Source organism: Pseudophryne corroboree, chromosome 1 (genome assembly GCF_028390025.1).
Source record: "Pseudophryne corroboree isolate aPseCor3 chromosome 1, aPseCor3.hap2, whole genome shotgun sequence".
Taxonomy (NCBI): Eukaryota; Metazoa; Chordata; class Amphibia; order Anura; family Myobatrachidae; genus Pseudophryne; species Pseudophryne corroboree.
The window spans coordinates 792,600,825-792,622,449 of NC_086444.1; the positions used below are offsets into that span (position 1 = coordinate 792,600,825).

Sequence of the window (21,625 nt, forward strand, 5' to 3'; positions counted from 1 at the left end):
CATTATAATGGTATGTAATACAATTTATAATTAATCGTGAATGGCTGTCCTGTCTCGGTTATGCATAGTGGGAGCCAGAGTGTTCCTATTCCCCACCAACACCTATGGCTCCTACTGCTGCAACCGACAGACTTAACAACATACTGTACAGAAGAAGACCATGCCACTTTGGATCCCTCCGTATAGGAAAATGGCCTTGTCAGAAGCAGGGGTCTCAGATGCCTCATCATACTTACAGTTGCTGCAGTCTGTACTTGGGATAAGAAGGGGAGAGGCAAAGGAAGAAGAAAAAATTATATGAATAGGGGTATACAGATGGTGGGAAAATGATAGGCCCAAAATGCTAGGATTTTCACAATGTTTTCTGAATCAGCACTAATAAGAATACTATTATCAGTTGCCTAGGGACTAGTTAAATGAGGCATCAGGTCACTATTTGCTAATACACCAGTAATCATTCCGGATGGCATGTCGTACAGAATCGGAATGTGAAATGGTGGCAATCATAATAGATCGGATTATAATTTATTAGATTTTACATTAATGTAATATTTTTATGTATGTATGGAGAAAAATTGACTGAGGTCTTCGTTGCAAAGTGACTGTGAACCATGCCAAAGATGGCTCAAGCTGACAAAACACTGTGGGCTGAATCTTTCACACTGTTGGATGCACTTGAGTGATTTTTTTCCTTCTACATATGTCTAAGGAGTTGGATATGCCTGACCGGCGGTCAGGACACCGCTGGTCACCATACCAACAGCGCGATCCTGGCGGCGGTATGCCGGCGGGGGAGGCCTGCGCAACAAGCCTCTTATGGGCTTGTTGCGCTAGTCTAAGGTTCTATTCCCACTCTATGGGTGTCGTGGACACCCACGAGTGGGAATAGTCCCTGCTAGTTGGCATGCCGACTGTCGGGATTCTTAATGATCGGGATGTAGGGGGAGGTATTGTGACTGCCGATCACATAATTTCATCCCTGTCTCAGTAGCACTGCGCATGTGTCCAGAGTAGGCGCACAGAGTCTCTGCTGCGTTTGAGACGCACGTTCTTAGAAATGTTCTGAAAGTATATAAGGTGTTCCTGGGCAGTGACAGGAAAGTGGCTAAGCTGACGCATAGAGATGGTCCATCATATTGGCGTATCAGGGGAGTGTTGCTTGTGTACATAGGTGCACAGTCTGTCTCATGGGAGGACATATTCATATGCATAATCTGCACCTGCCATAGGGCTGGTGCAAATTTCAATAGTCAATAGTCTGGTGGTGCAATTAAACTAGAACCAAGCAGTATTTCACTGTCTAAAAATGCTCTAACTGGGCATCTTATTCTTTTCATATACAGACACAAGCTTGGGTGATACATAGGGGCCCTTTCAATCTTTTGCCTTGGGGTCCACATTTAATCTATGTATGCCCCTGGATCTGCTCATTGTAATGTGGTTCTGGAGGGCATTATAATGTTATATAATATCAATTGGGGCATTTTAATGTTGCATAATATGAACTTGGGTTCATTGGAGGTACTGTGTGGCATAATGTGTACTGGCAGCCCTACAATGTGACATAATGTGAACTAGGGTACTACTATGGTTCATAAATTATTTTCTGCTCTACTATGGTTCAGAAAATGAACCAGGGCACTATTGTGGCGCATAACATTAACAACAGCTGGGGAGAGGTGTGTCTCTAGAATCATTGGGACAGGGGCCCCTTTAAAATGTTGCAATGGGGCCTATAAAGTTCTGGCTACGCCCCTGTCTGTATGTAATAAATGCAGTCTTAATGAAAGGCATAAAGTTATCGGACTAGATTTTTTTTACTAGTTTATGTAGGAATCTCCACAGAATGAGAGTAGACACGTATCTTGATGTCCACTAAACTGACAATCAAGGCACACCAGTACAAAACCACAGCTCTTTGCTTTATGCATCCCTTGTTCTTTGTAAGTAAAGGCCCATACACACTAGAAGATGTTTTCCATAGGTTTGAGCGATAATGACTGCTTTGAACCTTCCAAATCATTCATCTTTCAAGTCTTTAGTGTGTATGGGCCTTAAGTCCACGGGTCTGTTTTGTACATACAGTATAACAGAAGTCTGCCATGAAAATCGGCACTAATTCAACCATGGGTATTCAATTGCGTGCGTTTTCTGCAGTTTTTTAATCCCTTTTATGCCCTCGACTTTTTTTTTTTTTCTTTGTTGAATCGGCATGGGTGAAAATGGACCCAAGAAAACGCCTGCAAATTCGACAAAACACACCAGTCGAAAAAACGGCATTTTCGACTGGTGAAAAAATCCAGCAATAATTGAATACCCTCCCCCCCTATATACTGTAATGGAGTTCACTTGCCTCACTGGAAGAATTGCATCTGTTACTTCACTTTTTTATTTTTAGATTGAGTTTCTAACTGTAGTGGTGGCTTACAATGAGGTTGAAAGGGGTTAACAAAACTGAGCTCATGATTGTAATTACTAATTTCGTTAAAAATAAATTTAAGGCACCATGCTTATTTCAGTTGTTGTATTTTGATTATGATTAAGCAACTCAAATATTTGTTTGAAACACACTCATTGAAAACTTGTGACGTTACTTACTTTTTATGTGTACAAAACTGCAATATAACTCTTGTTAACATTTTACCTATTTCATCCTCTCGTTATTTTTGTTTTGTTTACACAGTGACAGAAATGCTTGTAAATGTACTTAGTATCTGCTCTGACGATGAACTGGTATCTGATGAAGATGCTGATGGTAAGAAAATTTTAGATTTTATAATATAGGCTAGTTTCTGTTTGTGAAATTGAAAATATATATATATATATATATATATATATATATATATAAACTTCTATATATAAAATACTATCTTTACATGTTAAGGTTTGCATGTTTAAAAATGATTACTATGCTTTCGTTTTATGCATGATTTTATCTGCAAGAGCATTTGAAGTGCTTTTTTTTTTTTTTTTTTTGCAAAACGCCAAAAGATGCATAACACTAAAAACACTAAAGTTTTGCCAGATTGAAAGTATAATTTCAGGTAAACAAATATTAGTGTAAATATTCACAGTATGTATAGTCTTCATTTTTACCTATTTAATAGGAAATTGAGTGACCGTAGACACAACACTGTAGAATAAACACTTTGCATTTTGTTTTTAAATGAGTTACATTTAACACCTCCTGTAAGTAAAATGTGTCTTCCATTTATACGCTTTCTCAAAGCAGTGTATTGATGCTGTGGGACAGATTCAATTAAACATGATAGTTTGATTAAATATAAAAATATAAACAATGTTTTATTACCATAACATCCTGCTAGACCACTATGGTACCCTGTGATTATTTGAAAGTGGATGTGGTCGGGATGCCGACGCTCAAAATACTTGCCCCAGATCTCCGACATAACTTGGATTGCCGGCGCCGGCATCCCGATGTAAGTATGCTGGGAGGGGGGGGGGGGTTTAGGCTGCGGGTGGTGGGTTAGGCAACCCAGGAGAGGGTTGTGGTGGGGCTGCAGAGAAGTTAGGGTTAGGCTGGGGAGGGGGGGGGCATACCGTATCACACCCATTTGAATCACCCCCTATACATGTTAGTCTCCATGTTAGCTGACCTGATTATTCATGCATGTCTCCTGACTTTCTTCAATAGTCTCATACACTCAAATATAGCACTTTATCTAGTATCAGACTGTCCAAAGACAGAGAAAATGTAGTTAAACAGATTATTATGAGGGTAGAGGGATATATTAATTACTAAGGAACTCTATTAAAAGGTGTTGTAGCGATAAATATAAACAAACTAAACAAATACACAATATTAAATGGGTGTAGTAGGGTATGCCGGTGGCCGGGCTCCCGGCGACCAGCATACCGGCGCTGGAATCCCGACCGCCGGCATACTGACAGCCGGGCGAGTGCATATGAGCCCCTTGCGGGCTCGCCACGCTGCAGGCACGGTGGCGCGCTACGCGCACCACGCTATCTGTTCTCCCTCCAGGGGTTTGTGGACCCCCAAGAGGGAGAAAAGGTGTCGGTATGCCAGCTGTCGGGATTCCGGCGCCTGTATACTGTAGGCCGGGATCCCGACAGCCAGCAAGCTGAAGGCCACCCATATTAAATGCCATTGCTCTGGTAGTACCTACTTAACCATTTTTTAACCTACCAAAGGATCCATTCAGTGGGTGGGAATCTAATGATTCATTCAGTATTATAGAGAATTCCAGGTATGATCATTAGTGACACCAAGGGTTCCATTTAACAATGTTACCTATTGCTGGCAGCATATTTAGTTTAGTATCACAGTAATACTAGCAAATATGATGCCGGAATTATACATGCCTCACCTCTCTGGCAAGGTTCAACAGCAACTACCTCCTCCATGGTGCCCTCTGCTGACCTGCCAACAGTTTACTGCTGCTGGCAATAGGTTGATGACTAATATGCATGCACAACTGCCATATGTGCATGCGCATTGCACTTCGTCCTGATGGAAACTCCTCTGTGACTTGAACGCTTTTTTGAAGTCCGTCTGCTAACCTACCACTAAATACTGACCCCAGAGCTTATAACTGCTTAAGCAAGTACTAAAGGGGTTATGACTCATTCGTAAATTGTGCCTTAAATATAACAAATTTAAAATAAAATAAAAAAAGATAACATTTTGCATGAGCATCTTTCACTCATGTAAAATATGTACAGTAACTGTTTTTTAACACAGAATTATGGTCATAAAAAGGGGCTCATTTGTTCTTTCACACTCTCTAGGATGAATTCCTGCAGGGAATTCCTAGCATTATTGCACATCAAAGACACTTACTTGCATGTACCAGTTTGGTAAGAGATCACAACATTCTCTGGTTTGCGGTGGGCCCCCTGCATTACCAGTTTCAAGCCAAAAGACCCGGCTAGAAGTGGCTCTTTAGCAGGCAGTGCTAGCACAGGAGTCATCCCAAGTCATTGTTCCGATGTTGCAGGGTCAAAAGAGTTGTGGTTCTACTCCAGACATTGCTCTTTATTTGCCCAGTGCTCAAACTCAAACATAAAGTTTCTGTTTTCCATCTTTACTTCAATAACAGACGTGGAATTCCTAGCATTATTGGATATCGAAGACACTTATTTACATGTACCAGTTTGGCAGGGGATCACAAGCTCATCAGGTTTGCAGTGGGTCATCTGCATTATCAGTTTGAAGGCTTCCCTTTGGGATTGCTACCCCACTCCAAGGGTATTTCCAAAAGTTAAAGCAGGCATGGTTGTTTGGCTATGGAGACATGGCAATACCATTCTCATTTACTTAAATAACTTACTGATCAAGGCACAGTCCAGTGCACAGCTCAACCTTTATTTGCAGGTTGTAATAAAAAGTTTGGGGGATCATGGCTGGATCATGAATTTCCCAAAGTTCAAGCTGTTGCAGTCCCAGAATATGGTCTTTTTAGGGATGCTGTTGGACACAACTTGTCAGAGTGTTCCTTCCAGAAAGAAATGTGGCAGCTCTGCAGTCTCTGTTGAGATTGTTGCTGCATACATGATGGGGATCACTACAGCCATGTATGAGACTTTTGGGGAAGATGGTTGCTTTTTTCGAGGCTGTCTCATTTGCAAGGTTTCACCCCAGAGGACTTCATTGCCAGATTCTGCTCTGTTGGTCCTGACTGGAGCCGAGACTGGTCAAACAATTGTTCAGGCTTTTCCTTCGGACACACCAATCACTCCTGGATGCTTCACAAACCAAATGTGACAAGTGGGTGCCAGATCTCAGTGTGGGACTGGACCCTGTTCATAACTGGTGACAGTTTATCCTGTAGGATGAAATGCTTACCTTGGGGCTACAGTTTGAGGGCAGCTAGCCCATGAAGGAGTCTGCTCTTCCAATCAATATTCTGCATCTAATGGCAGTGTTCAGTGTTTTCATTTAGACTCTTTAGAGTCTTTTACAAGGGCTTCCTCTCAAGTTACAATCAGACAATTCCATGGCAGTGACATACATAAACCGTCAGGGTCGCACAAGCAGTCATCTAGCAGTGTCAGTGAACCTTGAGTAATGAGATGGGCAGATACCTTTGTTCCAGTTATCTCTGCATTATTTGTTCTGGGAGTAGAAAATTAGGAGCCAAGTTTATGTCAGCACAAGATTCACACTGGAGAGTGGAAACTACATCAGGGGGTGTTTAGTTTGATTGTGGAATGCTGTGGGGTTCCAGAGATAGATCTGATGGCCCATGTTAAAGAAAAAATATTTCCTGTTATGGGACAAGATACAGAGATCCTCAGTAATCCAGATTGGCCAAGAAATGCATGGTATGCTATTCATTGTCAATACTAGTGGATTCCACTTGGTGCTTTCTCGTCAAGGAGGATGCTCACTTAAGACCGTTTTGGCATCCAAGTTAGCAATGTTTTGCTTTAATGGTTTGGTACTTGAAACTCGGATCTTGAGATCTAGGGAGATCTCTAAGGCAATGGCACAGACTATGATTAAGGCTAGGTAGCCTCTGACAGCAGCCATCATTCATAGGATCTGGAAGATGTGTATTGGCTGGTGTGAGCACTGAGGATTGCTGGCCTCATGGTTCAGGTTGCCAAGTATTCTTTCTTTCTTACAGGCAGGACTAGAACAGTCTACTCTTTACGTCTTTTGACTGGACAAATTATAATCCTATTTATTCTTTTTCAAAGTCAATTATCATAGCTGACAGAGGGTCAGACTTTTATGCAGGGGGTTGTTAGGATTCAGCCTCCTTATGTTCTGCTGGTTCCACTATCTAACCCAAATCTGGTTTGGTACGTATTATGGCAATTTACTTTTGAACATCTTCAGGCAATAGACATAAGGTGTCTTACGTGGAAAGTTATCATTCTAGAGATCGTTTTGTCAGCATTTCTGCAATTAAATTCTTCCAGAATGGAATTCTTCTCTCTCTCTCTTGGATGTGGTCAGGGAATTGCGCAACTATTTGGCACAGACCTCTTCTTTTCACAAGATGGACTGTCTTTTAGTTTTGATTGAAGCTCACAAGCTGGGTTGGCAGTCTTCCGATCAGTCTATTGCCTGATGGATTAGCTATATTTTTAGACAAGTGTGTGGGACAGCTGGTTCCAAATCCAATCAGGACATATTTTACAAGAGCTCTAAGCAGCTCTTGGGCAGTGCGGCAGGGTGCCTCGGTTAATCTGTTGGTCAGAGCGGCTACCTGTTCACACCTTTACAATATGTTATTGTTTCCACACTTTTGTGCCCAGTTTTGCATTGCCACATCGTGCCCCCTTGTTTAGGCTTGCTTTGAGAAGTCCCATTCTCTCCAGCGTCATCCAGATAGAATGAAATGAGAAACTAGACTTTATACTGACCGTAAAATTAATTCCTCTGAGTCCATCTTGGGGACACTAGGGTCATTTTGTTGTGCAAGGTGCACAACTGTGTTCTCCATCAGGCTTTGGAAGATTAAAAACGGCGTTGCAGGTCGAGATGGGAGGGTTTAAATATATTTATTCCAATGTGCTATCAAAATTATTTATGATGAAATATGTAAAAGTAAAAAATATAGTTCTGTAGACTAAAAAGTAAACTTTGAAATGCACCACTTATATATAGTACCAGTCTAAGTTTGGACTGGTACTGTATTCTCATTCAATTGAATGAGAAGGTGTGCCCAAACTTTTGGCTGGTAGTGTGTGTGTGTGTGTGTGTGTGTGTGTGTGTGTGTGTGTGTGTGTGTGTGTGTGTGTGTATGTTTGTATGTATGTATGTATATATATATATATATTTTTTTTTTTTTTCCCTCTCATTTGTTTTTAAATGTTCTTAAATTGTAACGGCTACGTATGTAAAATGTGTTCTATGTTATTGTGAACATACATGATTTGTCTGTAGTGCACAGTCCATCTGTATAAAAATATTTTGTAATGCAGTAATTCTATATAGTATAATTAATTTAATTATTATTTTCTGCAGCAGGATACATTGGTTTCCACAGGAAAACATTGTGGTGTAGAGTGGATCTTGATCCAGAGGTACCAACAGGCTAAAGCTTTAGGCTGTCCCAGGATGCATTGGGGCCTCCCCTATAAACCCTGCCTCCAGGCACTGAAAGCTCAATTTTGAGTTGGTGCCTGCAGCAGCAGGTCACCTAACAGGAGGGCTGCACTGGGCAGCCCTGAAAAAGCTTTCTAAGAAGATTTCTTCTCTGGGCTGTCAGCGCTGTATGTCAGGGTGACACTTCAGCGCTGCAGCTCCATCACCTCCCAAGCTCAGTTCCCGGGCACTTGCGGCGGAGACGCTCCGGCTTAGGCACACGGTCGCAGACGCTCTCCTGGTTAGCGTGGCTGCTACGGGGAGGAGGTATGATGGTTCCCCAGGCGAAACCCACCATTAAATCACTTTCCATCCGCGACCTAGGGAGAAGGGTCACGGCGCTGGCATGGACATGGTCTCTGAGCAGGGATCCCACTAGACCACCGGGGCATCTGAGTACAGGTCGGGTGTACTAACACCCTATTTAATAAGACTCACAGTACCCGGTGTGAAAGTCCAGCACAGGGTAGGTGGCGCTTGACCTGTAGCCCCTCCCCCTGTATCTGCTGTGTGGTTTCACTTTCAGAGTTTCCCAGATATTTCTGTCACTATATTCTGTACCCTGAGGGACTAGGTGCATCTGGGTCATATATTTCTCTAACGTCCTAAGTGGATGCTGGGGACTCCGTAAGGACCATGGGGGGGTAGCGGCTCCGCAGGAGACTGGGCACAAAAGTAAAGCTTTAGAACTACCTGGTGTGCACTGGTTCCTCCCCCCATGACCCCCCTCCAAGCCTCAGTTAGATTTTTGTGCCCGAACGAGAAGGGTGCACACTAGGTGGCTCTCCTGAGCTGCTTAGTGAAAAGTTTAGTTTTAGGTTTTTTATTTTCAGTGAGACCTGCTGGCAACAGGCTCACTGCATCGAGGGACTAAGGGGAGAAGAAGCGAACTCACCTGCGTGCAGAGTGGATTGGGCTTCTTAGGCTACTGGACATTAGCTCCAGAGGGACGATCACAGGCCCAGCCATGGATGGGTCCCAGAGCCGCGCCGCCGGCCCCCTTACAGAGCCAGAAGACAGAAGAGGTCAGGAAAATCGGCGGCAGAAGACGTCCTGTCTTCAACAAGGTAGCGCACAGCACTGCAGCTGTGCGCCATTGCTCTCAGCACACTTCACACTCCGGTCACTGAGGGTGCAGGGCGCTGGGGGGGGGGGCGCCCTGAGACGCAATAAAAACACCTTGGATGGCAAAAAATGCATCACATATAGCTCCTGGGCTATATGGATGCATTTAACCCCTGCCAGAATACATAGAAAAACGGGAGATAAGGCCGCCGATAAGGGGGCGGAGCCTATCTCCTCAGCACACTGGCGCCATTTTCCCTCACAGCTCCGTTGGAGGGAAGCTCCCTGGCTATCCCCTGCAGTCACTACACTACAGAAAGGGTTAAAAAAGAGAGGGGGGCACTAATTACGCGCAGTATTAAAGATACAGCAGCTATAAGGGGAAAAACACTTATATAAGGTTATCCCTGTATATATATATATATATATATAGCGCTCTGGTGTGTGCTGGCAAACTCTCCCTCTGTCTCCCCAAAGGGCTAGTGGGGTCCTGTCCTCTATCAGAGCATTCCCTGTGTGTGTGCTGTATGTCGGTACGTTTGTGTCGACATGTATGAGGAGAAAAATGATGTGGAGACGGAGCAGATTGCCTGTGAAAGTGATGTCACCCCCTAGGAGGTCGACACCTGAGTGGATGAACTGTTGGAAGGAATTACGTGACAGTGTCAGCTCTGTATAAAAGACAGTGGTTGACATGAGACAGCCGGCTACTCAGCCTGTCCAGACGTCTCATAGGCCGTCAGGGGCTCTAAAGCGCCCGTTACCTCAGATGGCAGATATAGACGCCGACACGGATACTGACTCCAGTGTCGACGGTGAAGAGACAAATGTGACTTCCAGTAGGGCCACACGTTACATGATGGAGGCAATGAAAAATGTTTTACACATTTCTGATAATACGAGTACCACCAAAAAAGGGGTATTCTGTTCGGTGAGGAAAAACTACCTGTAGTTTTCCTGAATCTGAGAAATTAAATGAGGTGTGTGATGATGCGTGGGTTTCCCCCGATAACAACTGATAATTTCTAAAATGTTATTGGCATTATATCCTTTCCCGCCAGAGGTTAGGGTGCGTTGGGAAACACCCCCTAGGGTGGATAAAGCGCTCACACGCTTGTAAGGGCTCTACCCTCTCCTGAGATGGCCGCCCTTAAGGATCCTGCTGATAGAAAGCAGGAGGGTATCCTAAAATGTATTTACACACATACTGGTGTTATACTGCGACCAGCAATCGCCTCAGCCTGGATGTGCAGTGCTGGGTTGGCGTGGTCGGATTCCCTGACTGAAAATATTGATACCCTAGATAGGGACAGTATATTTTTGCCTATAGAGCATTTAAAAGATGCATTTCTATATATGCGTGATGCACAGCGGAATATTTGCCGACTGGCATCAAGTCTAAGTGCGTTGTCCATTTCTACCAGTAGAGGGTTATGGACACGACAGTGGTCAGGTGATGCGGATTTCAAACGGCATTTGGAAGTATTGCCTTATTAAGGGGAGGAGTTATTTGGGGTCGGTCTTTCAGACCTGGTGGCCACTGCAACAGCTGGGAAATCCACGTTTGTACCCCAGGTCGCCTCTCAACATGAGAAGACGCCGTATTATCAGGCGCAGTCTTTTCGTGGACAAGCGGGCAAAAGGTTCCTCTTTTCTGCCCCGTGACAGAGGGAGAGGAAAAAGGCTGCAGAAATCAGCCAGTTCCCAGGAACAGAAACCCTCTCCCGCCTCTGCCAAGCCCTCAGTATGACGCTGGGGCTTTACAAGCAGAATCAGGCACGGTGGGGGGCCCGTCTCAATGAATTTCAGCGCGCAGTGGGCTCACTCGCAAGTAGACCCCTGGATCCTTCAGGTGATATCTCAGGGGTACAAATTGGAATTCGAGACGTCTCCCCCTCGCCGTTTCCTAAAGTCGGCTTTACCGATGTCTCTTTCTGACAGGGAGACAGTTTTGGAAGCCATTCACAAGCTGTATTCCCAGCAGGTGATAATCAAGGTACCCCTCCTGCAACAGGGAACGGGGTATTATTCCACACTGTTGTACCGAAGCCGGACGGCTCGGTGACACCGATTCTAAATCTAAAATCTTTGAACACTTACATACAGAGGTTCAAATTCAAGATTGAGTCACTCAGAGCAGTGATTGCGAACCTGGAAGAAGGGGACTGCATGATGTCTCGGGACATCAAGGATGCTTACCTTCATGTCCAAATTTACCCTTCTCACCAAGGGTACCTCAGGTTTATGGTACAGAACTGTCACTATCAGTTCAGACGCTGCCGTATGGATGGTCCACGGCACCCCGGGTTTTTACCAAGGTAATGGCCGAAATGATGATATTCCTTCGAAGGAAGGGAATTTTAGTTATCCCTTACTTGGACGATTCCCTGATAAGGGTAAGATCCAGGGAACAGTTGGAGGTCGGTGTAGCACTATCTCAGGTAGTGTTGCGGCAGCACGATTGGATTCTCAATATTCCAAAATCGCAGCTGGTTCCGACGACTCGTCTTCTGTTCCTAGGGATGATCCTGGACACAGTCCAGAAAAAGTTGTTTCTCCTGGAGGAGAAAGCCAGGGAGTTATCCGAGCTAGTCAGGAACCTCCTAAAACCGAGCCAAGTCTCAGTGCATCAATGCACAAGGGTTCTGGGTAAAATGGTGGCTTCCTACGAAGCAATCCCATTCGGCAGATTCCACGCAAGAACTTTCCAGTGGGACCTGCTGGACAAATGGTCCGGGTCGCATCTTCAGATGCATCAGCGGATAACCCTGTCACCAAGAACAAGGGTGTCCCTCCTGTGTTGGTTGCAGAGTGCTCATCTTCTAGAGGGCCGCAGATTCGGCATTCAGGACTGGGTCCTGGTGACCACGGATGCCAGCCTGCGAGGCTGGGGAGCAGTCACACAGGGAAGGAATTTCCAGGGCTTATGGTCAAGCCTGGAGACATCACTTCACATAAATATCCTGAAGCTAAGGGCCATTTACAATGCTCTAAGCTTAGCAAGACCTCTGCTTCAAGGTCAGCCGGTGTTGATCCAGTCGGACAACATCACGGCAGTCACCCACGTAAACAGACAGGGTGGCACAAGAAGCAGGAGGGCAATGGCAGAAGCTGCAAGGATTCTTCGCTGGGCGGAAAATCATGTGATAGCACTGTCAGCAATTCCGGGAGTGGACAACTGGGAAGCAGACTTCCTCAGCAGACACGACCTCCACCCGGGAGAGTGGGGACTTCACCCAGAAGTCTTCCACATGATTATAAACCGTTGGGAAAAACTCGACAGGTATTGCGCCAGGTCAAGGGACCCTCAGGCAATAGCTGTAGACGCTCTGGTAACACCGTGGGTGTACCAGTCAGTGTATGTGTTCCCTCATCTGCCTCTCATTCCCAAGGTACTGAGATTGATAAGATGGAGAGGAGTAAGCACTATATTCGTGGCTCCGGATTGGCCAAGAAGGACTTGGTAACCGGAACTTCAAGAGATGCTCACGGAGGATCCGTGGCCTCTACCTCTAAGAAGGGACCTGCTCCAGCAAGGACCCTGTCTGTTCCAAGACTTACCGCGGCTGCGTTTGACGGCATGGCGGTTGAACGCCGGATCCTGAAGGAAAAAAGGCATTCCGGATGAAGTCATCCCTATCCTGATCAAAGCCAGGAAGGATGTAACCGCAAAACATTATCACCGCATTTGGCGAAAATATGTTGCGTGGTGCGAGGCCAGTAAGGCCCGACGGAGGAAATTCAACTGGGTCGATTCCTACATTTCCTGCAAACAGGAGTGTCTATGGGCCTGAAATTGGGGTCCATTAAGGTTCAAATTTCGGCCCTGTCAATTTTCTTCCAAAAAGAACTAGCTTCAGTCCCTGAAGTTCAGACGTTGTAAAAGGGGTACTGCATATACAGCCTCCTTTTGTGCCTCCAGTGGCACCTTGGGATCTCAATGTAGTTTTTGGGTTCCAAAAGTCACATTGGTTTGAACCACTTAAATCTGTGGAGTTAAAATATCTCACATGGAAAGTGGTCATGCTGTTGGCCCTGGCCTGGGCCAGGCGCGTGTCAGAATTGGCGGCTTTATCCTGTAAAAGCCCTTATCTGATTTTCCATTCGGACAGGGCGGAATTGAGGACTCGTCCTCAGTTTCTCCCTAAGGTGGTTTCAGCGTTTCACCTGAACCAACCTATTGTGGTGCCTGCGGCTACTAGGGACTTGGAGGACTCCAAGTTGCTAGACGTTGTCAGGGCCCTGAAAATATATGTTTCCAGGACGGCTGGAGTCAGAAAATCTGACTCGCTGTTTATCCTGTATGCACCCAACAAGCTGGGTGCTCCTGCTTCTAAGCAGACTATTGCTTGTTGGATTTGTAGTACAATTCAGCTTGCACATTCTGTGGCAGGCCTGCCACAGCCAAAAATCTGTAAATGCCCACTCCACAAGGAAGATGGGCTCATCTTGGGCGGCTGCCCGAGGGGTCTCGGCTTTACAACTTTGCCGAGCAGCTACTTGGTCAGGAGCAAATACGTTTGTAAAATTCTACAAAATTGATACCCTGGCTGAGGAGGACCTGGAGTTCTCTCATTTGGTGCTGCAGAGTCATCCGCACTCTCCCGCCCGTTTGGGAGCTTTGGTATAATCCCCATGGTCCTTACGGAGTCCCCAGCATCCACTTAGGACGTTAGAGAAAATAAGAATTTACTTACCGATAATTCTATTTCTCGTAGTCCGTAGTGGATGCTGGGCGCCCATCCCAAGTGCGGATTGTCTGCAATACTGGTACATAGTTATTGTTACCAAAAAATCGGGTTATTGCTGTAGTGAGCCATCTTTTCTAGAGGCTCCTCTGTTATCATGCTGTTAACTGGGTTTAGATCACGAGTTGTACGGTGTGATTGGTGTGGCTGGTATGAGTCTTACCCGGGATTCAAAATCCTTCCTTATTGTGTACGCTCGTCCGGGCACAGTATCCTAACTGAGGCTTGGAGGGGGGTCATGGGGGGAGGAGCCAGTGCACACCAGGTAGTTCTAAAGCTTTACTTTTGTGCCCAGTCTCCTGCGGAGCCGCTACCCCCCCCCCATGGTCCTTACGGAGTCCCCAGCATCCACTACGGACTACGAGAAATAGAATTATCGGTAAGTAAATTCTTATTATAATGCAACACAGTATTTATCCATATACGTATATTATACTGTGTACTAAGTCCCATAATACCAGATTTTTTCACAAGTATTGTACTTTGTCTGGCTTTATCGTACTGTTTAGTCGCTCTGTTGTTGCATTCATATCATAATGTCTAACAGAAAGGGCAGTAAATCAGTGGAAGCTCCTGCATTATGCCGAGCTTGCTCCAAGGATTTACCAGAGGGGGAAGTTTTGTATGATGGTCTGTGTACTATGTGTCATATACAGGTTGAGTCTCCCTTATCCAAAATGCTTGGGACCAGAGGTATTTTGGATATGGGATTTTTCCGTATTTTGGAATAATTGCATACCATAATGAGATATCATGGTGATGGGACCTAAATCTAAGCACAGAATGCATTTATGTTACATATACACCTTATACACACAGCCTGAAGGTAATTTTAGCCAATATTTTTTATAACTTTGTGCATTAAACAAACTGTGTCTACATTCACACAATTCATTTATGTTTCATATACACCTTATACACACAGCCTGAAGGTCATTTAATACAATATTTTTAATAACTTTGTGTATTAAACAAAGTTTGTGTACATTGAGCCACCAAAAAACAAAGGTTTCACTATCTCACTCTCACTCAAAAAAGTCCGTATTTCGGAATATTCCGTATTTCGGAATATTTGGATATGGGATACTCAACCTGTACCTCCTTGCCAGTCCGCAGCTCCTGGGTCTACTCAGGAGCCACCCTGGACTGCGTTCACAAACCTACTGGGTACTGTGGTAGAACACCTTACACCCCTTATGGGACCGCTTGTGGCACTACAGCAACATATTGTCCCTATGGTTAATCTGCCTTGGGCGGAAAATTTATGTACCCAGCTGCAACAATTAAATCAGTCCTTGGTTAGACAGAAACCCACTCTACGTCACTCTCATGTCTCTGGGTCATCTAAGCGGGCTACTTCCTCCTCACAGACCACATACCTCTCTCTGATGTTTCAACTGAAGAGTAGAGGGAGCATATGGTCCTGTCAGACACTGAATGCAGTGTCTGATGTCAGTGTCCAATGTTACTGATGAGGATTATCCCTTGCAGATTGATGTCCCTGCCTTAATGGTTGCTATTAAACAAATCCTACAAATCTCTGATGATGAGGATTCCACTACTGTGGCAAAGAAAACTGGTATGTTTAAACGGCAGAAGGTGATTACAACTCTGTTACCCCATTCTGATCATTTAGTGGAGATCAGAAGGGAACCTTGGTCTATTCCTGGGAAGAAATTCCCTCTGCATAAAAGGGCTTTGGCTCACTATCCTCTCCCTACAGAGTTATGTAGTAAGTGGGATAATTCACCGCCGATTCTCACATCACCCGAAACGTGGTGTCATCAACTCTGCCTGTCACCTCATTGAAGGAACCGACAGATAAGCGTGTGGAGGGATGCCTGAAATCTATTTACTCTTTTACAGGAGCTGTGCATAGGAGGCGTCCTCTGAGGCGGGTGTGCTGGCGGCCAGGGTGTCGACTACGTCTGTCCTGTCTCAACATTCTGTGGTTGAGGCCATGGAAGGTGGAACTAGACTCCAAAAAGACCTTGGAGGTACTCCCCTTCACTGGGGACATTTTGTTTGGTTTAGACCTGAATAAAATTGTGTCCGAGTTAGCAGCTGCTAAGACTGCTTTCCTCTCAAATACAAATTTCGGCCTCAAGGGAAAGCAAAAGATCAGGCATACCTGAGACAATCTCGTGCTCCCAAAACCACAAAGCCCAAGGCCAAACAATCCTGGTCAGCCTGTCAGCCTACTTCTAGACAAGACAAGCCTGCTGCATGATGGGGTGGGCCTCCGCCTGGGGGACCACAGGGAGGAGGGCCGACTTCTGCAGTTCACTCAGGTCTCGTTAAAGACCACTTCAGACGCATGGGTGCTGGAAGTTGTCTCTCACGGGTACGCTGTCTATTTCATGAGGTTGTCCCCCTCACCAGTTTTGCACCACGGTTCTACCTTCATATCCGTTAAAGGCGCAAGCTTTGCAAACGAGTGTCAGTTCTCTCCTGAGTACAGGAGTGGTTGTGCCGGTACCTCAGTACCGGAGAGGCAGAGGTTATTACTCGACCCTGTTTCTTGTCCCAAAACCAAATGGGTCTTTCCGGCCTATACTCCTCCTCAAATCCGTGAACAAGTTTGTGAGAGTGTCCAGGTTTCGTATGGAAACACTGCGCTCAGTTGCACTGGCTATGGAACCCGAAGACTATATGGTATCCCTGGATATACAGGATGCATACCTGCATATACCTATTGCCATGTCAAACCAGCAGTTTCTGCAGTTTGCTGTTGGCAATCTAAACTTTCAATTCCAGGCTCTACCATTTGGACTGGCTACGGCTCCTCGGAACTTCCCAAAGGTCATGGCCATGATGACGGCAGATCTCCGTCACCAGGGGATCAGAATCCTGCAGTATCTGGACAACCTGCTGATTCTAGCAAATTCCCACGATGTCCTCCTCAGTCATCTACAACTGACGGTAAGCTTCCTGCAAACTCACAGGTGGCTTATCAATTGGAAAAAGTCCTCACTGGTCCCAGCTCAGAGCATGGTGCACCTGGGGGCACTTCTGGACACACATAGTCAACGGCTGTTTCTGTCTCCAGAAAAGGTCCTAAAGCTTCAGGAAATGATAAGATGCTTCCTTTGTCGATACACTCGGCGATGCAAGTACTTGGCCTTAGGGTGTCAGCATTCGACATGGTAGAGTACGCTCAATTTCATTCCCACCCATCGCAGAGGTTAATCCTTTCCAAATGGGACAGCCTTCCTCATGGGATCAGATCTCAGATGATCACTCTGAATCTGGAGGTTCGTCTGTTGCTGACCTGATGGCTACAGGACCAGTGATTAAGCAGGGGCCGTCCCTTCTAGATCCCCAACTTGGTCCTGTTGACAACGGACACCAGTCTGAGGGGATGGGGTGCAGTGCTGGAGCAACACTCATTTCAGGGTCTTTGGACCAAGGAGAAATCATTCCTCCCAATACTCATTCTGGAGTTGAGGTCGGTGTTCAAGACATTATCTCTCGCCCTGCCTCTGGTACAGAACAGGCCTGTTCAAGTACGATCAGACAACGCCACCTCGGCGGCATACATAAACCATCAAGGCGGCACTCGAAGCCGCATGGCAGTGATGGAAGTGTCAAAAATCCTTTGTTGGGCAGAACGCCATCTGCCAGCCATATCGGCAGTGTACATTCCGGGCGTCCTAAACTGGGGAGCGGACTTCCTCAGTCGCCAGGGCGTGCACGCCAGAGAGTGGAGTCTTCATCCGGAAGTCTTTCAACTCCTAGTGGAAAGATGAGGCCTACCGGACGTAGACCTAATGGCATCTCGACACATTCAAAAAGTTCCGGTTTTCGGATCAAGGACCAGGGATCCTCAGGCAGCGTTCATGGATGCACTGACCATGGAACTTTCGGTTGCCCTACGAGTTCACTCCAGTGTCACTCCTGCCCAGGCTACTGCGGAAGTTCAAACAAGAAGGTGGAATACTACTTCTAGTCGCTTGGCCTCGAAGGTAATGGTTCTCAGACCTGCAGGGTCTGTCGACAGAGAATACTCTTCTACTTCCTCAGCGCCCGGACCTCCTCGTACAGGGTCCTGGCCAGACTGGCTTTGGCATGGCTCTTGAAGCCTCACTCCTGAGGGCCAAAGGTTTCTCTGAGGTGAAAAATTGCTTCTATACCCGACGTTCATACTTTCACTCATGGCGTATTTAGGATTCAGCCTCCCTTTGTCCATCCTGTGGCTCAATGGGATTTGACTGTTGTACTTAAAGCCCTGCAAGAGTCTCCATTTGAATATCTTAAGTCGGCTGACCTTAAATGGCTCACAGCCAGTGTCTTGTTCTTGATGGCTATTGCCTCTGCAAGACGGGTGTCGGACTTAGGAACTTTGTCCTGTCGTCCACCCTATTTGATTTTTCCCCGTGACCGGGCAGTTCTACAAACTCGACCAAGTTATTTGCCTAAGGTCGTCTCATGTTTTCACCTTAACCAGGAGATTGTAGTTCTGGCATTTATCTCTTCAGACTTGTCTTCCAAAGCGCATTCTTTGGATGTGGTAAGGTCTCTCTGTATTTATGTGGAGAAGACTGCCTCTATCAGGAGGTCAGATTCCCTTTTTGTACTGTTTGGTTTCCACAAACGTGGCTGGCCTACGAATAAGCAAACCTTGGCCAGATGGATTAGAATTGTGATTGCACAAGCTTATGCTCAGGCTGGACTCCCAGCTCCTGCTGCTATTAAAGCCCATTCTACTCTGTCTATTGGACTTTCTTGGGCGGCCCGCCGTGGCGCATCAGCAGAACAATTCTGCAAGGCAGCTACGTGGTCTTCAGTGAACACATTTATTAGGTTTTATGCCTTTGATACTTCTGCCTCCTAGGATGCTTCCTTTGGACGCCGGGTTCTCATACCCACTAAGGCACGTCCCCTTCCTTGAGGAGCTACTTTAGGACATCACCCGATGTTTCCCTGTGGAAACCAATGTACCCTGCTGCAGAAAAGGAGTGTTATGGTAGAGTTACCATGGTTAACACTCTTTCTGTGAGGTACATTGGTTCCACAGGGCGCCCACCCTAATGCACCATCTTTGGGTTTGTATGGCATAAGCCGCTGGTACCTTCTCCTGTTGTGAAAATGTGGTTCTATGTGACTAACATCTGCCTTCTCTCTTCTTTGCTCCTGTATTGGACTGGTTAACGAAACTGAGCTCGCAGTGCCTGGAGGCGGGGTTTATAGGGGAGGCCTCAATGCATCCTGGGACAGCCTAAAGCTTTAGCCTGTTGGTGCCTCTGGATCTACACCCCAATGTTTTCCTGTGTAACCAATGTACCTCGCAGAAAGAGTGTTAACCATGGTAAGTCTACCATAACATGCCTTATTTCTATTTTTTCATTTTCCGACATGTGAAATATTAAAGTAATTTACTATAATTACTTTGATGAAAAAACATAAACAAAAGCTAATGTTTACCAGATACTAGGATAAAAGGGTAGTTTCCATAGTAGAACATGTACCATTTTTGTCACCTAGCAACAATAACTACAAGGGAAGTGTAATACCATCCTTATTTTATTCATTTTTATAGCTAGTTTGTACTTGACATTGCAAATATATACTTGCAGCAAAATATAATTACTCCTTGTAGTAATCAAGTTGCCTGGACAAAAAAAGGAAGAACATACAGCCACACTAATCACATTTCTTTTATGTAACGGGGATTACACTGCAGAAAGTTGTACTTTCCAACATTTAGAAATTCAAATTCAGGACAACTAAGCTTTGTTCCTGATCCACCTGAATTCATCTAGTTTCGGTACAAATTCCACTCACTTTCCTATAAGCTTTGGCACTTTTGAAATCCACAAATCAAGACTATTCCTCCAAAATCGGAAATGGTTATAAAGTTTGCATAAATTGTAATATAATTTCATTTGTAAACCTTCAGCTATAGCTCTGTTGTCAGAGCTCTCTATTGTCATCTACAGCAACGATATAAAAGCTAGTAATTATTACCTATTTACAAGTGAAAAACCCCACTTTCACAAACATGAATCATTTAATAAAGGATATAATGGTGTATTTATATTTATTTTGTATTTGTATTTATATATCCTTAGCAGTATTAAGTACAAAATATGTAATGTTTCACTTTGAGAGAATTAAATGTATCCTTTGTAAAAAAAAAAAAAAAAAGAGAGCGAGAGGAAAGGAACTAATTATGGTGATTAGAAAGTCTGTTATTGCTTCCATTCACTAAGAAAATTTCCCCAGTTCAGCTGAGTAATAATCAACTAGGTGATACTGGCTAGCAGTGGTAATAGGCCCTACACACTGGGCGATATTACTCAAAGATATGAACGAGATACCGTTCATATCTTTCAGTGTGGAGGCACCAGATATGAACGATGCGCGGCCCCACGCTAGTTCATCGCTGGTGCCCCGTCGGCTGTGCATGCAGGCCAGTATGGACGATCTCCTCCATATTTGCCTGCACTTCTATGGAGCCGTGTGACGGGGGGAGTGAAGAAATTTCACTCCCCCCGTCACTGCCCTCCCCCCACGCCGCCGGGTCGCCTGTCAGCCGTATCCGCCGTCGGGCAGCTCGGCGGCGGATCGTTAAATGTGTAGGGCCCTTAAGAGTACTCTTTGCTTCCAGTCTTCAGTGCGTTTTCACTTACATATACGGTACCCAAGCTTGTGCAGGTCACATAGACTGGAAGGGGCTTGCAGTTCCACGTTCATAACGAAAATAGGTAATAAAACAATTATCTGAAATGTTTTATTTAAACATGGGAACCATTTCGCCAGAGAAACCCAATGAATAGTTTCTCTGGCAGGGTGTCACCTGAAGAAACCCTTTTTATAGAAAGAAGCCTTATATCTGTTGAAAAAGAGCTTATTACAGGCTCCAATAAATCCAGGTCTGTATGATGAAAAAGAATAAGTTGCAGGTTAAATAATGTATGTTCCTAGGATTGTGACCAAAAATAGAAAAAAATAAATGACTGCTCACTGCAGCCACCTAGAGATGCTAGAAAATTATATACAGTTTTATTAGTTCAATTGCTGCTAATGTGTTGCAGTACAGTTGTCAACAGACCCTGATTTAAATTTGTACCTCTGGATTGTCATTCAGCACTTAAAGGCCTTACACACATGCCGATATCACTGCACGATATGAACGATCTCGTTCATTAATGAACGAGATAACGTTCATATCGTGCAGTGTGGAGTCACCAGCGATGAACGATGCGCGGCCCCGCGCTCGTTCATCGCTGTTGACATGTCGGCTGTGCATGCAGGCCAATATGGACGAGATCGTCCATATTTGCCTGCACGTCTATGGAGCCGGGTGACGGGGGGAGTGAAGAAACTTCACTCCCCCCGTCACTGCCCCCCCGCCGCCGGGTCGCCCGTCGGCCGTATCGGCCGTCGGGCACCTCGGCAGCACATCGCCTAATGTGTAGGGCGCCTTACATTTAAAATGAGTGTTTTTATTTATTTTTATATTACAAGAATATTTTTAAATAGTGTCTATTCTTTTTTTTTTTATTTAAATTGCAAACATTAATGCAGAGGTTCTTAAACGCGGTCTTCAAGACACCCCAATGGACCCTGTTTTAAGTGTATCCATGCTTGGCTGCAGGTGACTTAATTAGTACCTCATTCAGTTTGAGTTAACCATCTGTGCTGAGCCAAGGATATACCGAAAATCTGGACCGTTGGGGGTGACTTGAGGACCGCGTTGGAGAACCTCTGCATTAATGTGAATTTCATG

At 45.2% G+C, this 21,625-nt stretch overlaps 1 protein-coding gene across 5 annotated transcripts in view; it reads left to right on the forward strand.

Annotated features, from left to right (window-relative positions):
* Positions 1-21,625, forward strand: part of PPP3CA (protein phosphatase 3 catalytic subunit alpha) — a 356,718-nt gene that overhangs the window by 293,664 nt on the left and 41,429 nt on the right. For all 5 annotated transcript variants that reach the window (XM_063918417.1, XM_063918443.1, XM_063918426.1 and 2 more), the window contains exon 10: positions 2,684-2,755. In XM_063918417.1, coding sequence (XP_063774487.1) covers positions 2,684-2,755 — 72 coding nt within the window. The remainder of the gene's footprint in view (positions 1-2,683; positions 2,756-21,625) is intronic.